The sequence below is a fragment of the Myotis lucifugus genome, unplaced genomic scaffold (assembly GCF_000147115.1).
Source record: "Myotis lucifugus unplaced genomic scaffold, Myoluc2.0 scaffold_110, whole genome shotgun sequence".
Taxonomy (NCBI): Eukaryota; Metazoa; Chordata; class Mammalia; order Chiroptera; family Vespertilionidae; genus Myotis; species Myotis lucifugus.
Genome location: NW_005871158.1, coordinates 81241 through 99130, shown reverse-complemented (window position 1 = coordinate 99130; position 17890 = coordinate 81241). Strand labels below are relative to the sequence as shown.

The 17890-nt window shown below is 42.2% G+C and overlaps 1 protein-coding gene across 1 annotated transcript in view; it reads left to right on the top strand.

Moving 5' to 3' along the window:
* Positions 1-2074: 2074 nt before the first annotated feature.
* LOC102427653 (guanylate-binding protein 5-like) overlaps positions 2075-17890 on the top strand; it is an 18473-nt gene continuing 2657 nt past the window's right edge. Inside the window, 11 exon segments of the mRNA XM_006093152.3 lie at positions 2075-2285; positions 8260-8468; positions 8980-9107; positions 12816-12925; positions 13190-13386; positions 13752-13994; positions 15335-15615; positions 16374-16586; positions 17325-17427; positions 17698-17825; positions 17827-17880. Of these exon segments, the coding sequence (XP_006093214.1) occupies positions 8279-8468; positions 8980-9107; positions 12816-12925; positions 13190-13386; positions 13752-13994; positions 15335-15615; positions 16374-16586; positions 17325-17427; positions 17698-17825; positions 17827-17880 (1647 nt within the window). The 5' untranslated portion in view covers positions 2075-2285; positions 8260-8278.

The window sequence follows — 17890 nt, the reverse complement described above, 5'->3', positions numbered from 1 at the left end:
CTATATCTATAATCCTAAAAAAACAGAGATAATCAGCATAATTTTTAATCTCCCCTATATCTTAAGTTGCAGGCCCTGTTCATGATGGTTGTTGTTAATAGCCTAAATTTGCAAAGCATGGTCGATTAGGCGGATGGGGTGTTCCACTATGTAACACATTGAGCCGGGTCATACAGGGGTAGGAGGTGTTCCCTCTTATATTTCACTAATTAGGTCCGAAAAGGAAGTTGGGGCCCCCCCCCCTTTCACACACAGAAAAGGGCCCATGGGGGGCGGTTGAGGCGGTGCTCTTTTTCCCCCACTGACCAGGGTGAGTCAGGGGGTTGGGGCGCTGACATTGTCACATTTAAACCAGGGCGGATGGGGAGGTTTGGGCTCTACCTGGTCACACCCAGACCAGGGCCGGGGGTGAGGGGGGGGGGGGGTTGGGGCGCTGCACCCTGTCACACAAAGAGCCGCAGGGTGATCAGGGGGTTGGGGAGCTCCCCCCTATCAGTCACAGAGCAGGGCCGATCAGAGGGTTGGTGCTCCTTCCCCTGTCACGAACAGAGCAGGGTGGATAGGGAGGTTGTGGCCCTGCCCCCTGTCACACACAGAGCCACAGGGTGATCAGGGGGTTTGGGCGCTGCCCCCTGTCACACTGATCCCGGTGCCAGGAGGCCTCTCGGCTCCGCTGATCCTGGTGCTGGGAGGCATATTACCCTTTTACTATATAGAATAGAGGCCTGGTGCACAGGTGGGGGCCGGCTGGTTTGCCCTGAAGGGTGTCCTGGATCAGGGTGGGGGTCCCCACTGGGGTGCCTGGCCAGCCTGGATGAGGGGATGATGGCTGTTTGCAGCTGGTCACACACCCTTCAGGGAGGGGGTCCCCACTGGGGTGCCTGGTCAGTCTGGGTGAGGGGCTGAGGGCTGCTTTCAGGCTGGCGGTTGTTGACTGAAGCTCCCAACCGCTCCTTTTTTTCTTTTTTATTCTGGGCCAGCTTTAGCTCTGGCTCTAGCTCTGAGGCTTCCGCTGCTGATTGCGTTCTATAATCGAAACAATGTATAACTCCAGCTCTGAGATCCCGGCTGGCTGAAAGCTGGTTTCTGGGGTTTTGTTTAGCTTCTATATTTGTTACAAAGTTTCTTAGAGTTGCAGCTCAGAGGCCGGCAAGTCAGGCGGGGAACGTTGGAGTCTGCAGTCACTGGAGCAAGCAAGCCTCATGTTTGCTTCCAGCTGCCTGGCTGCTGGCCGCCATCTTGGCTGACAGTTAATTTGCATAAGGATATGCTGATTAGCCAATGGGAAGGGTAGCGGTCGTAAGCTAATTACCATGTTTCTTTTTTATTAGTGTAGATATTATTTGCAAATATCTTCTATTCAGTAGGTTGCATTTCATTTTGTTGATCGTTTCCTTTACTGTGCAAAAGATTTTTAATTTGATGTAGTTCCATTTGTTTATTTTTGCTATTGTTGCTTTTGCCTGAGGAAACATATTCAAAAAAATATATGGCTAAGACTGATATCAAAGAGTTTACTGCTCATATTTTTTCCTAGAAGTTTTAAGGTTTCAGTTGCTACATATAAGTCTTGAATCAATTTTGAATTTATTTTTGTATATGTTGTAAAAATCTCTTCTATTTTTTTGCATGTATCTGTTCAGTTTTCTTAATACCACTTACTGAAGAGACTTTTCTTTCAATTCTTTAAAATTGTTCAGCATTTGGCTTATCTATTTAGTAAGTTAATTTTTCATCAACACTATACAGCAATGTATTCTATATATGTCAAACTCGATTTTACCAGAGAAAATTCTATCAATATCTTTAATGCAAAATACAAGCATGGTCCCTTTCTTGAAAAGGAAAAAATGTATATTTACATAGTTCAGACATACTTAGAGTTATTAACTGTAGAATTATGGATTCTCATAGCCCTGATGACAGTTTGAAATAGAAAAGAAAACTGAAACTCTTTTTCACTAACATTATGCAATTTCTGAGAAATCAGGCCAAATACATCCAGTAGGCAACACCTGGGACATGAACTGCCCAGTCAGTGAGCTTGCCTCCTGGTCTTTCAGTTTCCTTTAGTGAGGTTGGGAAACCAACTTCTAATCCTCTGCTCTCTCTGTGTGTCAGGGGGAGGGGACTATAAAGAAAACTAAAATCCCCAGGATTTGTTCAGGAAGAAGTTTACCAGAAACCAGCACAGCTAAACTGAGAGAGTTAGGACTCACAACAATCTCGTGAAGCAGCTTTGTTACCAGCTCTAAAAGATACCTGCTGTTGATTTTATAGTCAAGGTAAGATTGGAGCCAGGGTGGTAAAAGGGAGGTTTTAAAAACATTTTATCAAGGACAGGTGTGGGATATCAGACTTAATTAAAAACGAAACTGAGGTGCCGTCAGACAGGAAGCAGCATTCATTAAGTGCCAGCTACATTTGCTTACTGCTGAGCTACACAGAAGCATGTGTAGAGACTAACCGGAGTTTGAAATGTCTTAACACTGTTTTTCTTCCTTTGCCAATTTATGACCTATGGGGATCATAATTGCCACTTCAGTTATCTTAATCTTTGATAAACCCTGATTAAGTCAGTTCAAACGTCATGCTGAAAATTTCAACAGCTATAACTATTATTTTTGTGAGAAAGAGCAATGAACGATATGCAATGTAAATAGCTGGTTCACATCGTTAAGGCCAAAAAAAGTTAAAAGCTAAAATGAATAATAAAGAGCTTTCATGAAAACAACTATATATTTTTAGTCATAGTCTTGGACATTGTTTGAAGGTGGATTTCTTCCTTTAGAAATAGCATGAATCAATTAGTTTTGATTTCTTGGCACCCACTCTTTCCTTAAGGCCCTTTATGTTGGATTGTTTCTACTAGTCTAATGCCTCTGTTATTACTATCACTTGCTTCAACAGTTGGCCCAACTTGACCCTCATTACAGCCTGGTAATTTTGTTTACTCCTCAGAACTCTCTCCTCCTTTGAATTTCTTATCACAAGCTCCATGCATCTCCTTCTTGTTCAGTTCCCATTTGTCTCCTTGATAAGAGCCTCTTTCTCTTCCTCCAAATTCAAACCAAGGAACAACACAAATCAAAGCAAAAGCAAACAACAATTTTAAAAATAACACAACTAGAATTTTATGGCTGAAGATAGCAATATTTTCTTCTAGAAACCCCATCACTAGCACTTCTGAGCCTTCAAAAAAGATTTCTTGGCATTTTCCTTCTTTACAGATTTCTTTGTATGTTCCTACAGATCTGGCTCTGTATCTCTCTCTCTCTCTCTCTCTCTCTCTCTCTCTCTCTCTCTCTTAAGCTAGCAGTACTGTTGTATCTCAAATCAGTTAGCTGGACAAGATGCTTAATGAGCCAATTAGGAGTCATCTTTATTGTGCGCAGGTTCAGAGCAGATTACCTCTGTCAAATTCTGAACACCACATACAGGAAGTCTCACGTATTTATACTCTTCGAGCCTCTTTGTTTGCAGATATTACAAAGGGCCCTGTGTGAGTTACTGTTACAGACAGTTGTAACATTGAATACATTATGAGTTTGTACTTGGCATAAGAATATGGGAATTATCTATTACATTGGATGGCTAGTTTGCAAGGTCAGACAGTTAAGTTTATCTTTTTTTATTATTTGAACTAAAAACAAAGTCATTTTATAGAATAACAGACTGTCTTAAAGTGACAGAGTTTATAATGACAGAGTTTGCAGGACTTGGGACTATCTAACAATAGCAGAGAGTTTCAAACAGTAGTTTCATACAGGATGGCAGTTTCTATGCTTCAGTACTCCTGATATAAATAGACATTAATTAACTTATTCCATTATTTTGAAAAAAGTCTTAGAGTGTTGAGTGAAATGCGACATCATTCATCCAGTTGCAAAGCTAGGATTGGAAATCAGGTGTGACTTACTTTAAAGCCAAAGTAAGTGTGTGTGTGTGTGTGTGTGTGTGTGTGTTTGTGTGTGTGTGCATGTGTGTGTGAAATGCATTCTTACATTGTTTTCATTGATGAAAGTTAATAGGCCTCTAACAGTGTTAGGGAGAATGCATCACAGGCTAAGTTATAAAAGGCAGAGCAATAGGTAAGTATAGGACTTGAACACATTTAATTTGTAAAAATTTTGGAGACTGGGCTTTCCTAAAAGTGTTAAAAATGTTAACCAGATAATAATTGGGAACAATCTATAAAACACTTTTATTAATGTAGATATACAGATCTAATGTTATTCATTGAGAGGTCTGAGAATTCAGACAAATTAGTTCTCTCCCATTAGTGACCACATCCTGAAATGCAGTATCTTGTCAGCCCCCATTATCTGCAAATAGATTTAGATTGTGTACCTTCTGCTTTCCTAGCTAATTGTTTTAGATCATCACTGCCAGTCCCCCTATTTTTCTAATCTAAAAATATTATGACCCCTGCTATATACAAATCACACAAACAGAACTCCACAAGATAATTTTCTAATATTGCATGGGAAGTGAACTAGAAAGAAATGAAACTTGGCATTTGAATCTGTAAAATCACATGGAACCTGCTCTTTCTGGACCTGGCTTGAACTAGGCATTTTCTGATTCCCTGGTGCTATGCCATTTGCAATTATCTGCTCCCAAGCAGTTCTGTTTTTATCTATCCATACCTGGATGATCTCCAGGACACTGACTATAAGGAAGTGGGGAGGAGGTATATTTATAATTTTTCAAAAGCAGTTTTCATAGTCAACTAATAAGGAAATCCAGATGTGCTCATTATAAGATTTTAGTGAAAGAAAAAGTCAAGCAGATGGTGGGTTTTAGCTTCTGTAGTAAATAATCTAATTTAATAAAAGAGAAACATGCAAACTGACCACACCTCCTCTATGACCAAGCCACGCCCACCAGCCAATCAGAGAGACTATATGCAAATTAACTCAACCAAGATGGTGGCCGGCAGCCACGGAGCTGGAGCAAGCAGGAGGCTTAGTTGCCCCGGCGATGGAGGAAGCCAAGCTTCCTGCCTGCCCTGGCTGGCTGTGGCCTCCGCTCAAGGCAACAAAGTTTCAATTATAGAAGATAAATAAATCCCAGATACCTGCTTCCAGCCAGCCTCCACTGGGAGCTTGAGTTGCGTGGGGCCATGGCCAGCCTACAAACAGCCATCAGCCCCTCACCCAGGATGGCCACACCCTCATGGGGTGAGGGTCCCCACTGGGGGGGTGGCCAGCCTGCAAACAGCCATCAGCCCCTCACCCAGGCTGGCCAGGCACCCCAGTGGGGACCCCCACTCTGAAGGAGTTGTAGCCAACCTGCAAACAGCCATCAGCCCCTCACCCAGGCTGGCCAAAATCTCATGGGGTGAGGGTTCCCGCTGGGGGGCTTGGCCAGCCTGAAAACGGCTCTCAGCCCCTCAACCAGACTGGCCAGGCACCCCAGCGGGAATACCACCCTGATCCGGGACACACTTCAGGGCAAACCAGTTGGCCCCTACCCATGCACCAGGCCTCTATCCTATATAATAAAATAGTAATATGCAAATTGACCCTAACAGCAGAATGACTGGGAATGACTGGTCACTATGACACACACTGACCACCAGGGGACAGACGCTCAATGCAGGAGTTGCCCCCTGGTGGTCAGTGCACTCCCACAGGGTGAACTCTGCTCAGCCACAAGCCAGCCTGACAGCTGCCAGTACAGCAGTGGTGGTGGGAGCCTATCCCACCTCCTCAGCAGCGCTAAGGATGTCCAACTGCAGCTTAGGCCTGCTCCCCACTGGCAAGTGGACATCTGCCGAGAGCTCCCGGGCTGCCAGAGGGATGTCTGCCTGCCAGCTTAGGCCCAATCCCCCGGGGAGCAGGCCTAAGCCAGCAGGTGGATATCCCCCAAGGGTCCCAGACTGGGAGAGGGCACAGGCTGGGCTGAGGGACACCCCCGAGTGCACAAATTTTTGTGCACCAGGCCTCTAGTCTATACTTATAATAGGATAATATGCAAAGTGGTCAGGATGCCAACACGTAACAACTGATAAGCAGGCTGTGTCCCCACCCCTGTGCCAGCCCAGAGACATGAGACTAGTATCTCCAACCCCAGCAATGGGCCCCGGGCTGTGAGGCTCGTATCCCTGCCCCTGCACTGGCCCGAGCACATGAGCTCACATCCCCAACCCCACCATAAGGCCCTGGGATGTGAGGCTCGTGTCCCCGACCCTGGCAATGAGCTCAGGGATGTGAGTTTCGCATCTCTGCCTCTCTGCACAGGCCCGGGAACATGAGGCTTGCGTTCCTACCCTCTCCAATTAATTCCCTTTTAATGTGCACAAATTTCATGCACTGGACCACTAGTCACTTATAAAATGAAAGAAAATTGTTCTTTATGATAAGGCATAGCAGAAGAGAAAGCATTTGCTTAAATCTCAGCTAGCTTAAACATGTTTTATCAGGTTGTAGGAATTGATGCCCCCAAATAAATGATTAAGTATTATTTTTAAAAGTCTTCTCAGCCCTAGCTGGTTTGGCTCAATGGATATGTCCCAGGTTTGATTCTAGTCAAGGGCACATGCCCGGGTTGCAGGCTCGATCCCCAGTAATGGGCATGTAGGAGGCAGCCGATCAATGATTCTCTCTCATCATTGATGTTTCTATCTCTCTCTCCCTCTCCCTTCCTCTCTGAAATCAATAAAAATATATTTAAAAGATAAGTTTTTTCATTTGAGCATTGACCTATGAACCAGGAGGGCATGGTTTGATTCCCGGTCAGAGTACATGCCTGAATTTTGGGCTCAATACCCAGAGGGTGTGCAGGAGGAAGCCAATCAATGATTCTCTCTCATCATTGATGTTTTGCTCTCTTTCTCTCTCTCCCTTCCTCTCTGAAATAAATAGAAATATATTTTTTAAAAAGTATTTTCACTCATTTTCTCATTCATAAAATGATCATACCTTAAATGTTTTGATTGAAAAAGGCACACCAATAGCTATATAAAAATTATTTTAAACAACTATGATTTGTTCAAGAATGCTACATAATGACCTGCCAGGATTTATAATACACTTTGTCCGGACATACCTCTACATTACAGAATAGCAAGTTTAGATGGGGTAAAGGCAAGAAGTATAATATAATAAATAGTGCTCATAAAGATTCCATATGGGGATTCAGGGAGGTAAAAACTAAGAAACGTAAGCAAGCCAAAAACCAGTGGAGGAGAGTCAGATTCAAACTAGCAATAGATGAGATTCAGGGAATGGTTTTCCATGAGCCCATAAATATTTAAGAAGCAGTAGAGTACCCTATACTAGACCTCTGGTGGACTTAGGACTTATTTTCCTATGACCTGCTTTGCTGTCATTAAAAATAATAATAATAATCCTATATAATAAAAGGGTAATATGCAAATTGACCCTAACAGCAGAACCACTGGGAATGACTGGTCACTATGACACACACTGACCACCAGGGGGCAGACGCTCAATGCAGGAGCTGCCCTCTGGTGGTCAGTGCGCTCCCACAGAGGGAGCTCTGCTCAGCCACAAGCCAGGCTGATGGCTGCCAGGACAGCGGTGGTGGTGGGAGCCTCTCCCGCCTCCTCAGCAGTGCTAAGGATGTCCGACTGCAGCTTAGGCCTGCTCCCCACTGGCAAGTGGACATCTACCGAGAGCTCCCGGGCTGCCAGATGGATGTCTGACTGCCAGCTTATACCTGCTTCCCCAGGGAGTGGGCCTAAGCCAGCAGTTGACAGCTCCTGAGGGGTCCCAGACTGGGAGAGGGCACAGGCTGGGCTGAGGGACCCCCCTGAGTGCACAAATTTTTGTGCACCAGGCCTCTAGTAATAATAATAATAATCTACACTAATAAAAGAGAAAGATGCAAATTGACTGTACCTTCACGACACCCACCAGCCAATCTGGAGTGAGTATGCAAATTAACCCAACAAAGATGGCAGGTTAATTTGCATTCAGAGGCACCAAGTGGCCACGGGCAGGGTGGGGTGGGACACAGGCGTTCCGCACCACCCAGCAACTCCGGGCCTCTGGGCAGCATGCGAAGGTGGAAAGTTGGCTCCGGGCCAGAGAGAAGGCAGTGCCAGCAGCCAGGGGAAGGAAGGCCCATTCTTACACAAATTTTTGTGCATCGGGCCTCTAGTAATAATAATAATTTCTTTAGAAACTTAGGCCATGCTGGGGAGTAAAATGTCCCCAGGTTCAGGAAGCAAAATGACTTTCTCTGCTTAGAGACTGGAAGTTCTAATCCATCCCATCTATTCCCTTGCAGACAAGGTCACACCCTGGACATGGCCTCAGAGATCCACATGCCAGAACCAGTCTGCCTCATTGAAAACATCGAAGGGAAACTGGTAGTTAATCAGAAAGCTTTGGAGATCCTCTCTGCCTTCACCCAGCCCCTTGTCGTGGTGGCTATTGTGGGCCTCTACCGCACTGGCAAATCCTACCTGATGAACAAACTGGCTGGGAAAAATGAGGGTGAGTGACACCAGCTAAGCTCTGCCGAGTCGTCCTTTTCACCCACACTCCCAGCATGAGTACAGATATATGAGGAGAGAAAGTTAGAGATGGGCAGGAATATTGAAAGGTAATTTTTGGGCCATAGCTGGCTAATTATCTTCTTGGAGGTAAAGGACAGAGGTCTGTTTCTGAAATATCACCTCTTTTTCTTTTTACTTAATAGCTCCTTGGAAAAAGAAAAATGTTTTCTAATCATAAAGAGGAAGACATCAATAAAACAACATATATAAAATTATAAACTATTAAAATTTTAGTAGCATAATATACTTGTTTTAAAAAATCATCAAGTTTTCAACCTGTGGTACCTGATACTCTTATTTTCCCATCTCTCTATTGCAGTTCAGATCAATAATGGTTATTCTTTGCTCCATCTCCACATCTTGCTCTCCTTAAGCCCTAGCTCATTTGTCAAGAACATCTCTAATTTCCAGATCCCTCATCTATTACAACCTCTCCACTCCCCCTGCAGGCTTCTCTGTTGGATCCACAGTGCAGTCTCACACCAAGGGAATCTGGATGTGGTGTGTGCCTCATCCAGAGGAGCCAAACCACACCCTGGTTCTGCTGGACACCGAGGGACTGGGAGATGTAGAGAAGGTGAGGAACAAGGATTCCTTTTTGATCAGCCTCCTCATCTCTGAACATTCTTTACAGAGGTTTTTTTGTTACTTCCACTTGAACAGAGTATATCTTTATTTCCTTTTCTATATTTAATAGTCAAAGTTTGGAAACCTGAAGTGAGAAAAATATTTCTAAGCCAAAGTCATGGAATCTAAAGAACAAAATAAATTGATAAACTAAATAGATCCAGAGGGATGGGTGTATGGAACAGACTGACAGATCTCAGAGAGGAGGGGAGTAGGGGTAGGAGAGGGATAGAAAGAGATTAACCAAAGAACTTATATGCATACTAGTGGCCCAGTGCACAGATTCGTGAACATTGAAAGGAAATTAATTAGAAGAAATATTTTAATATCGCTATTCGCCCTTTCTCTGTAATAGAAGTGACAACCAAATTCACAATCAATCGAAACACATACATGCAATTGGCACCAGTGAGAGCTTTATATGTATCACACATGTGCAAGTCAATTTAGCCTTTTATAGATATAGAATAAACTTGCTTAATTAGACCTGCTTTCTGATTTAGTTAAACTTTTTCCAGCCCAGTGAAGCACCCCAACTTCTCTTTCAGGTAATTGTCAGCAACACAGCAGTAAATATCATCACAAAGCAGATTATTATTATAGATCACACAGGGAGAAGAAAGAGTAAAATATTTAACTGCAGCAGTGTCTGACTATATTATGCGCAGTGAGAAAACCTGAAGTCATTTTCAAGGCCCACCATTTCTTACTTCTTTTCAGTCAGGTCAAGTTTCTAAATCTCTGTTTTCTGGCTAATGAAAAGAAAATAGGATTCTACCAAGTCTCCTATCTACCTACTCTAGGACTTCTGTGAGGATCAAATGAGATGAGGCACGGGAAAATGCTTCACAGACATTTGGTTAAAGTGTAAAATGTTTCCACATGGCTATAAAGCAAGTCACGTTCCTGGGCTGAAGAAACTTCAAGGAGTCTAGTCACTAGGGAGAGGAAGCTGGGCATTGCTATGTGACATCATTACCCAACAGCCACAGTGACTGTTTTCAGGATGGGCTGGGCTGTGGGCCACATTTCACGCCATAGGGTCTGCATGGATATGATTTGGTGGGCTGTTGCTCCGGGGTGGTGGCGGGGCCTGTGTCCCACTTGGGGGATCCTGAGTGTTGCTTTGTGGGTGCCAGATCTGCAGAGCCATTTATTTTTAAATGGCCAATGTGCATCATGGCAGCTCCTGTGTTGAGCGTCTGCCCCATGGTGGTCAGTACATGTCATAGCGACCAGTTGGATGGTCAGACACTTAGCATAACAGCTTTTTATACAGAGAGATAAGCATAGTCCAAGGACACAGACAATAGTGTGGTTAAGGCCTGGTGTGGGGCAGAGTCTGGGTGGAGGGGGAAAGTGGGGTAAAAATAAGGGACATATGTAATATTGCCAACAATAAAAAATAAACTTTAAGAAAAAAGCATCTAATGAGCTGGGATCCAGAGAGACAAGTCATCCCAAACCTGAGGAAAATGCCATACAGTACATAAAATTCATGTACACTGAAATTTTATTTTATAGAGTTTAATGCATGTTTTATAATTGATTAATATTTATAAACAAACAAACTCCAGTTTAATCAAAATAAACTTTCATTTTTATGGTAAGTGATCTTTTCCTAAAAATTAACTTATATAACTTGTTTGGAAAAAACTATACTATATTGGCCATTTTGTAAATATGATAAGATAATTAATACTTCATGTATAAACCTCCAGATTTCAGTGGCTTTTTTTGACAATTAAATGCCTTTATTGCAAAGCTGCATATATTTTTAAATTAAAATAGAGCAGTTAAGAAGATAATAAAATATTAATGTTGACTTAGATTACCATATATAATGATGACAAAAGTCTGAGAAATGTAGGTTGATGAAGACAATTTGAGTCAAAGATACAACTCTTTACTACATTTCTTTCACTGCTGCTAAGAGAGAATCGAAACATTCTGTGACTATAGAGAAGTCCGCATTTCTTGGTGAGTGCAGTAAGTCTTGTGTTCTTTACATGTGGAGGAATTGTCCTGCAGGAGCTGACCACTGTGTACAGCTTGTGGAGTGTAGAGAGCACCTGAGAAGGCACATGGGCATTTCTTTAGTTATTGTCAGCTGAATCCAGTGGCATTGGCAAAGCCACATCCTGGAAACGCACTTTACCAAAAGGCAGGAGTGTTGTCAGCTTGACCTTCAGCCCAGGTGCCAGGGGGTAGGTTTTGTTATTTAAATCCAGCCAAGCACCAGGAATGAATACGACTCGGGCCCACCCAAGAATGCACATAATCTCCTATGTCTTGACTTTTAGTGAAACTTCCTGTTTTTTGCTGTATAAAATAAACACGCTCTGGGTCCTTGTCCCTGTCTCTCCATCAGAGGACAGCATTCCCACCCAGCCCCACCTTTTTCTTTCCATCTCTGTGACTGTCTCTTTCTTTCATTTTCTCAATCCTGAGCCACCCCTACTCAGGAACCTGACCGCTCTCTAGCCGCGCTGGACATGGAGGAGAGAGAAATAGTCACAGTAGAGGAGGAGGAGTCCAGCCTAGGGATGCATCCACTGGTCTCAGGGATCCTCAGGTGGAGGTGGAGGCAGGCAGCACAGCAGGCAGCTGGAGAGGCCCAAGTGGAGAGGAGGGAACAGTGCTGCTTTAGGACCCAGGTCCACCTCTGAGGAGGGGACCATCAGGGCGTGGCTCCTGGCGTCCTGGCAGGTTTGGAACAGCAGCTTGTGAAGTGAAGATTTTCACGGCCTCTTCCAGGTACCTGCGGGTCTTTAGCATCTCCACCATCTCCTCCTCTTGTCTGGAGCATTTGGATCTCTCTCCCTTCAGTTCATGAACCAGGAATGTAATTTCCTGCTTCAGCGCCCCGTAGGTCATGGTCACCTTTCTGCAAGTGTGGGCAAGGCTGGGTATATTAAATGACTCTTTCTCACGCCTGGCATTGTCTAAGGATGACTCTATTCCCCTGCACTACTCTTTAGCCGCGCTCAACTTAATGAGTTGGCATTTCTCCTCCATCTGTTTGGCCAGTGGCTTTGCCAGGTGCACTTCACGTCTTAGGTGGACTCTGAACAGATGGAACAAATCTGACTATAATTACGAGATCCACCAAGAAGCCTTTGACAGATGGACACACAAATATCTCCCATTGGAGGATGTGGACAGGGAGGCGTGGACTCTGGCCAGCAGCCCCACAGCCTCTTCGCCTAAGAATGGGCCCTGAGCCCATCTCTATAAAGGACCATAGCACCTCCATAGACCATCAATACAGGACAGCTGGGTCACCATGGAACCTCCAGCCACAACAGAATCCATGACACCCCAACATTCCACCTAAAACCAGCCAGCAAGGGCGACCCTAATTGGTCATCAGTGATATGGTTGCGATAGGGGAAGATTTGCAAAAACATATGCCAAATGTCCAATGACATTCAGTAGTCATCACCATGTATGTTTTTGTGTCAATATAAATTAAAATATAATGAAAATAGCAACAAAAATCATCAGTGCTAATGACAGAACTATTCTATTCAAAGTGATGTGTTTTTCACAATCACTTTTGTTTGTTCATATAACATTGTAGATCAGGGGCTTATTTTTACTGATTGCTCATCTGGGAATGCCATGAGACATGATTTAAATTTGTTTTGACTTCTAGGGTGACCAGAACAATGATACTCAGATCTTTGCACTGGCAATACTATTGAGTAGTACTTTTGTTTACAACACCATGAACAAAATTGACCAGAGGGCTATCGATCTATTGCAGTATCCTTTTATGATCCAGGATGGCACCAAAGCCAGAGAAAACTCTTCTATCCACCAGCTGTGTTTATGAACCTTTTGAATCAAACACAAAAATAAAAACGTGATAAACATTAAAAGTACAAGAAAAACAGCCCTTATACTTACTTAGGTTATGAAGAATTGGTTACAGCCAAAAGAGAACATAATGGTATAAGGATGTAAGGAATGCAATATGGGCTTAGATGCAGTACTATTTCCAACCAGTTTTCCTTAATTATATCTCAGTTATGTAATAGAACTGTCAAATCAGCTCAGGACAGTTTCTCCACTTGATCTTGATGGGGTTGAAGATGCAGCGGATGCTGTGAGCTTCTGTCCAGACTTAGTGTGGACTCTGAGAGATTTCTACCTTTCCCTGGAAGCAGATGGGAGACACATCACAGCAGATGACTACCTGGAGAACTCGTTGAAGCTGAAAGAAGGTAACAGGGACTTTAATTTTGGAAAGAGAGAGAGAAGTAATATAAGAATATCTCTATGTGTAAGTGGTTACATTTATAGTTTCCTATATTTAATCACTTGGTTAAACTGCCAAGTAAATAATGAACACTACTAATTTAAAGTGAACTATTAGATTCAATATGAGATTGAATTACTGAATGTTCTTGGAGCAAATTACTTTTCTTTCTTCCTTTCTCTGATGGGTTACCTTTTAACTTTTTGCTTAGAGTTTGTAGAGATGTGTTGAAATAGATAACATCAGGTTAAAGGCAAATTTATTCATGGGAAATACATTAAAGTAAATGCTAGTTCTATACTAAATAAAGCCCATTTTTTTCTTCCCCAGACACTGATGAAAATCATAAAAATTTCAATTTGCCCCGTCATTGCATACAGACATTCTTTGCAAGAAAGAAATGCTTTGTCTTTGACTCGCCCACTCACCGGAAGAAGCTTGCCCATCTTCCGACACTGCACAATGATGAACTGGATCCTGACTTTGTGCAACAAGTGGCAGATTTCTGTTCCTACATCTTTCACCATTCCAAGGCAAAAACTCTTTCAGGAGGCATCAAGGTTAATGGACCTCGTGAGTACCTTCCTTGGGATTTTCCTTCAACTCAACATAAAGAATGGGGCTTTTAAAAGTTTCTCCTTTCATTGTCAATGTTGAAAATCCTTCATCAGTTATGACCAAGAAAATTATATACATCACATTTTTAAGTTCCAGTGGATACCCAAAACATTCCTACTGATTTTTTAAGTAATGCCTCTAATCTAGGATAAAATAGCAATATCATCTGAAGAAAAGATCAAGTTAAAGAGTTCTATTCATAAGTGGTCCATTGGACTAACCACATGAGTTGGCAACATTTATTCCGTGAATATAATGGATACTTATTATGTGTCACAGCCTTAGATAAGCACAAGATAACATGTAGGTTCTCTGTTAAAATGGAACGTACTTGATATAAACATTAAATAAACAGAGGCTCAAGTTGTCTAGAGCTTTAAAGGAAATCTAAGAAAGCATCTTGGACCAGATTTTTTTCTCTAAAGACACTATGCCTCAGAACTCTATGAATGATTGCTATACTCTTGAGCAATGACTTTCAACCAGTGTGCCTCAATGATTCTTAAAACATGCAATACCCGACTATTTAGTCAGGGGCATTGACTTCTTTTCCTTTAGAATGTCAAATAAAAATATGATAACAGTCAACACAATAGCCGACTGATATGAATGAATCTAAATTATACCTATTTTTTTTTGTCAGATCAGGAAAAAAAACACCCACATATTTTGGTGTGCAGCAGAATTTTAGTAATAGTTTATGTCTGCCATGAGATGAAAAAGGTTGAAAATTGATGTTCTCGAAGAATAGTGAATGCAAACAAAAGTATGCAAGGGACAAGGAAGAGAAATAGGAAAGTTCTAACAAAGAGTAAAGGCGAGCCAGTCTAATTTGCTCACTTTGTGTTTTTTCAGCTAATACTCATACCAGCTTTACATACTGAAGTGGAAGAGAAAGGGAATTCTGAAGGAAAATTAAACCTGAGGTAGCGAGAAAGGAAAGAATAAAGAGGCCAGAAAGGCCTATAGCAATCTAATAAAATGAATAGGCATAACTTTAAACATTTCCTCATTTCTCAATAGAAAAAGGATGGCATGAGGATGATTACATAGAGCTTGATATTTCTCCTTTAAACACTTTCTTTTTCCAAAGAAAGATCTGGCTTTTTAGTCACACAATTTTCAAAAACAAAACAAACAAACAAAAAGCACATATTTGAGCCACTTGAACACTATGCAGAATACTGAAAAAGCTCAGGCAATGCATTGTTAAATTAACATTCTCAGAACTATCCAATTTTTGAGCATGTCCTTTTTTTCTACAAATAATGCAAGCATCTCTTTCCCCTGTGAAGGTCTAGAAAATCTGGTGCTGACCTATGTCAATGCCATCAGCAGTGGGAACCTGCCCAGCGTGGAGAATACAGTCTTGGCCTTGGCCCAAATCAAGAATTCAGCTGCAGTACAAAAAGCCATTGCCCACTATGACCAACAGATGGGCCAAAAGGTGCAGCTGCCCACGGAAAACCTCCAAGAGCTGCTGGACCTGCACAGGACCAGTGAGAAGGAAGCCATCGAAATCTTCATCAATAATTCCTTCAAGGATGTGGACCAAAGGTTCCAGAAGGAATTAGAGGTAATTAATATTCTTTGCTCTGCTCCTGGGGCTTACATGTAATACAAGTATTTCTATGAAATGCAAAATGGGGACTTAAGAAAAGCAATTTTTACTAGACTGGAAAATAATGACTCTTATATGATCAAGATATCACTTTTATTCTGAAAACAAACGAACAAGCAACATGTAACTACTCTGGGTTGTATGGATTTTAATACTTTCACACACTCACAACTCACCATGTTACAACCATGGACTAATTTTTTTAAATTAATCTTATTCTTTAAAAATTACATCCATACAGTATTAATTAACTTTCCTTTTATATCAATCAAGTACACAGAATTGCCAAATGGTTCTACTAAAATATCATGTCTCCAGGTTTCATAGCATCCACTCATATCATTCTAGCCAATTATTCCACTCCACCTCCTTGTTGGGAATCCAAGGCCCAGGAAAATACAGAAACAAGGAATTGTCATAATGAGTAGGTTGTACAAAAAACTAGGGCCTGAGGTTAGATATCTGTAGTCTGAAGATCACATCTAAAGCAGAAATATCAAGAGAAATGGGTTTCAGGAGATTTGGAAACAAAACTAAAGTCATTTTTCTATACCATAACATCCTTGGAACTTTCCTAGTCTTGGTAGGAAGGATATAGTCTTGCTGTTGTTCTCTAGTTTCTAGAAAATCAATAGAGATTCTCTCTGAGAATCACTTGTAGAAATACTGAAGTATTGTTAACATCTTTTCCATGGGCTTTTGTCCCTTTGAAGACCCTGCTGGAAGCAAAACAAGATGACTTTCGTAAGCAGAACTTGGAGGCATCATCAGATCGTTGCTCAGCTTTACTTCAAGATATTTTTGGTCCTCTAGAAGAATATGTGAAGCAGGGACTTTACTCAAAGCCTGGAGGGCACCGCCTCTTCATTCAGAAGAGAGAAGAGCTGAAGGCAAAGTACTATCAGGAGCCCAGGAAAGGAATACAGGTATTCCTTGTTTCATGCATTAATTGTGGGAAATTGTTCGGGATTTGGATTGGGGAAGGACTTCTTTCAAAATCCAGTGAAGACAGGAAGAAAGTATTTATACTCTAATGATAGCTGTAGAATTAAACTGAACTATCACCATAATCACCAGACTTTTACTGCAACCATCAACATTCATTGCAACAAAGAGACTTTTTTGGTTACATAGGACAGAATTGCAGTAATTGAAACGAACAGGAAAAAAGAGTAATTCATTGGCTTACATAACACATTTAAATATAGTTGCAACTACAGCTACATTCAGGAATTTCAACAATGTCATCAATTTCCCCCTTCCTTTTTTTCTTTCCAACTCCCACTTAGTTTTCTGTTCTGTTTTCCTACTGGCTTCATCCTCAGGCATGGCAGCAAAAAGGACACCAACATCTCTAAGCTTAACTAGATCTTTTGCCCTTAGTCTCAGAGGAGAGAAAGCATTTCCCCAGCATCTGTATCCGTCTCTAAAAATTCCATGTTGAGCATTTTCTCACCTGAACTTGGGTGAACTTGGGTGCTCTGATGAGCCAGCCCAGAGTTTGTGCCCACTCCTGTGAAGAAGAGGCTTGATTGACAGTTCCACGGAGTGCATGCTGAGCAATTCTGGGGAGGAAAAGATGCAGGGAAGAAAAATAAATTAAAAGGTTTACAACATGCCAATTACTGTTTCCTACTTTTAACTGCATGGCTTTGGGGTCCTAGGCTGAAGAAGCTCTGCAGAACTATTTACAGTCCAAGGAGTCTGTGAGTGATGCCATTCTACAGACAGACCTGGCTCTCACCGCGAAGGAAAAGGAGAGGAAAGGTGAGAGGAAAATGGAAGAAATGCAAGATAGAACTTTCTGTACATTTTCAATTTGGCCTGGCTTACCTGGGATCTTTAAACTAGAGCAAGAACGGCAAAGATGACTTTTTGCTCTTCAAGCTTTATCTGGGTGGGTGTGTACTGTCATCTGAAAAAGCAAAATGGCCCCAGGGAATTTTCTCTATGAAGCAGTAATAAGTAATAAGAGCAGGAGACAGAAGGAAGGGACACTTTAATCCTAGAGGAGTTTGTCATTTTCTTCTTTCTCAGAAGCATATTTGAAAGCAGAGGCTGCAAAGGCTGAAGCACGTAGGTTGGAGGAGATTCAAAGGCAGAACCAGAAAATGATGGAGGAGAGGGAGAGGCAGCATCAGGAGCAACTGAGACAAATGGAGATAAACAGAGCCCAACACGCTGGCACAGGAACAGATGGCTCGGGAACGTCAGCTCCAGGTACTCACCC